Source organism: Odontomachus brunneus, unplaced genomic scaffold (genome assembly GCF_010583005.1).
Source record: "Odontomachus brunneus isolate Ranch 3 - 2012 unplaced genomic scaffold, Obru_v1 Obru_scaffold_147, whole genome shotgun sequence".
NCBI classification, from domain to species: domain Eukaryota; kingdom Metazoa; phylum Arthropoda; class Insecta; order Hymenoptera; family Formicidae; genus Odontomachus; species Odontomachus brunneus.
In genome coordinates, this window is record NW_022639597.1 from 836,946 (window position 1) to 839,255 (window position 2,310).

Here is a 2,310-nt window from a genome sequence, read left to right on the forward strand (position 1 = left end):
TTATCAGAAAATTATATTACTGTGTTAATTACAACATACATAGACAAAATGTAAAACGTTTATATCGATTGATGAAGTGCTGTCATGTCTACTCTTATGAAAAACATACGAAAAAAACCCTCAATTTTGGATGTTTAAATGTGATATAACATTGAAAATAAATAATCTAAAATTTTTAAGTAAAATCAACGAACGCTGTGACATTTACGAATAGTTTCTGTTAGAAAATTGAACCGAATAAGAATATTTCGACACATCATTTTTATCTCTTTATGACGTTATTTTCATTTCCTACATAGCAAAAATTTCTAAGTATGTCCAGTAGATGTATCAGGGATTTAGTGATATCCAGGACCCGTAAAAACCAAAATATATATTAGGTGTGGGAAAAAGTTCGTGGCATTTGGCATTAGATGGCATTACATGCTCAGTACTCGGTAACTATTAATCGCTTCGACAACACTAGACACGTGTGACATTTCAACCTTTATTTTGAGCCGAAAAAGAATGAAATCAGTGAAGTGGATCAAAAGTTATTTTATTTTGAAAATAAGGATAAATAAGGAAAAAATTTGCTACATTTTGCAATATCACTACGCTAAAGGCAAGAACGCTACACAGGCTTGTAAAAAAATTTGTGCTGTTTACGGTGAAGATAGTCTATCAACGTCAGCAGCGCAAAAATAGGTTGCTCGTTTTCGTACTAGAAATTTCGGGGAGCGGTGCACTTGGACACGATGCATTTGGACACAGCCAATTACAGCACCGTGTGATTAGAGACATTTGTAGGGTCCCTTGGAACAGCGACTTGTGATTGGACTGTGTCCAATTGCCCCGTGTCCAACTGATACGCCCGAAATTTCGATGTCAAAGATGAATCTTGCTCCGGTCGACCAATCACCGAAAAGTCCGATAAAATCATGGAAAAAGTTAAGCGTGATAAGCATGTGAGCAGCGTGGAGATTGCCAGGAAACTAGGCATCGACCATAAAACAGTTTTGAATCATTTACACAAAGCTGGATACAAAAAGAAACTCGATGTTTGGGTTCCTCACGTGTTGAATGTTAAGAACATGATGGATCAAATTAACATTTGCAATGCGCTACTGAAACGGAATGAAATTGAACTATTTCTGAAGAGAATGATAACTGGTGATGAAAAATGGGTCACATACGACAATCGAACTCGAAAAAGATCGTGCACAAAGAAAAGAGAGAAGGCGCAAGCAATCGCAAAACCTAGATTGACGACGAAGAAGGTAATATTGTGTGTATAGTGGGATTGGAAGGGAATCGTTCATTATGAGCTGTTATCATTCGGTCAAACAATTAATTCCGAACTCTACTGTGAACAACTGGAGAGATTACAATAAGCAATTGAGAGGAAGCGGCCAGAAATGATCAATAGGAGAGGTGTCGCCTTCCATCGCGACAACGCTTGACCACACACATTTTTTATGACTCTGCCAAAATTGCGAGAGGTTGGCTGGGAAATTTTAATGCTTCCACCGTATAGTCCTGACATAGCGCTCTCAGACTGTCATTTATTTAGGTCTTTGCAGAACTCTCTTAATGGTGCAAAGTTGGCTTCGAAAAAGGCATGTGAAAATCACTTGAAGCAGTTTTTCGACCAGAAACCCCAGAAGTTCTATCGCGATGGGATTGTGGCTCTGCCCTAAAAATGACAAAATATTATCGAAAATAAGGGAGCATATTTGGTTTGAATAAATTATTTTTAATACTCTAAGAAAAACACTTGAATTTTACTTAAAAAACGCCATAAACTTTTTCCCAATATTTATATTTTCTTATGTACTTCTTTTCGTAGAAAACAAAAATCATCAGTATAACAACGCCAAACTTAAGGGAAAAAAACATATATACAGGGTGTTCAAAAAGTCCCGGACCGGTGAAATACCTCGAAAACTAAGCATTTTAGAAAAAAATGTTTCAGATAAAAGTTGTAGGGTTTCAAAAGATCTATTTACTGATCTTATCAGTTTGACCTTGGATGGCGTCGCCAAGGTCAGATCGAAATCACATTAACTTTTTTAAATGGAACTGCCTACTTTTTATTGCATATTCTTGTAGCTTATCTCGAGACCTTTCCAAAACACTATAAACAAATGTATTTTCGTTAAGTATTTTTCGAGTTGTGAAGCTTGAAAGTTACAGTACATTACAGCTTTCAAGCCTCACAACTCGGAAAATACTCAACGAAAATAAACTTTCTTGTAGTGTTTTGGAAAGGTCTCGAAATCGGCAAGGTTAGAAAAATTCAAAATGACGGATCCAATATGGCGGTTGAAG

General features: G+C 36.4%; 1 protein-coding gene across 1 annotated transcript; it reads left to right on the forward strand.

Annotated features, from left to right (window-relative positions):
- Window positions 1-860: 860 nt before the first annotated feature.
- Window positions 861-1,679, forward strand: LOC116850503 (histone-lysine N-methyltransferase SETMAR-like; the record flags this gene model as incomplete). The annotated part of the gene is made up of 2 exons (XM_032828859.1): window positions 861-1,259; window positions 1,563-1,679. Coding segments are annotated over 2 exons (516 nt in total), but the record flags the coding sequence as incomplete, so codon positions are not given.
- Between the last annotated feature and the right edge of the window lie 631 nt (window positions 1,680-2,310).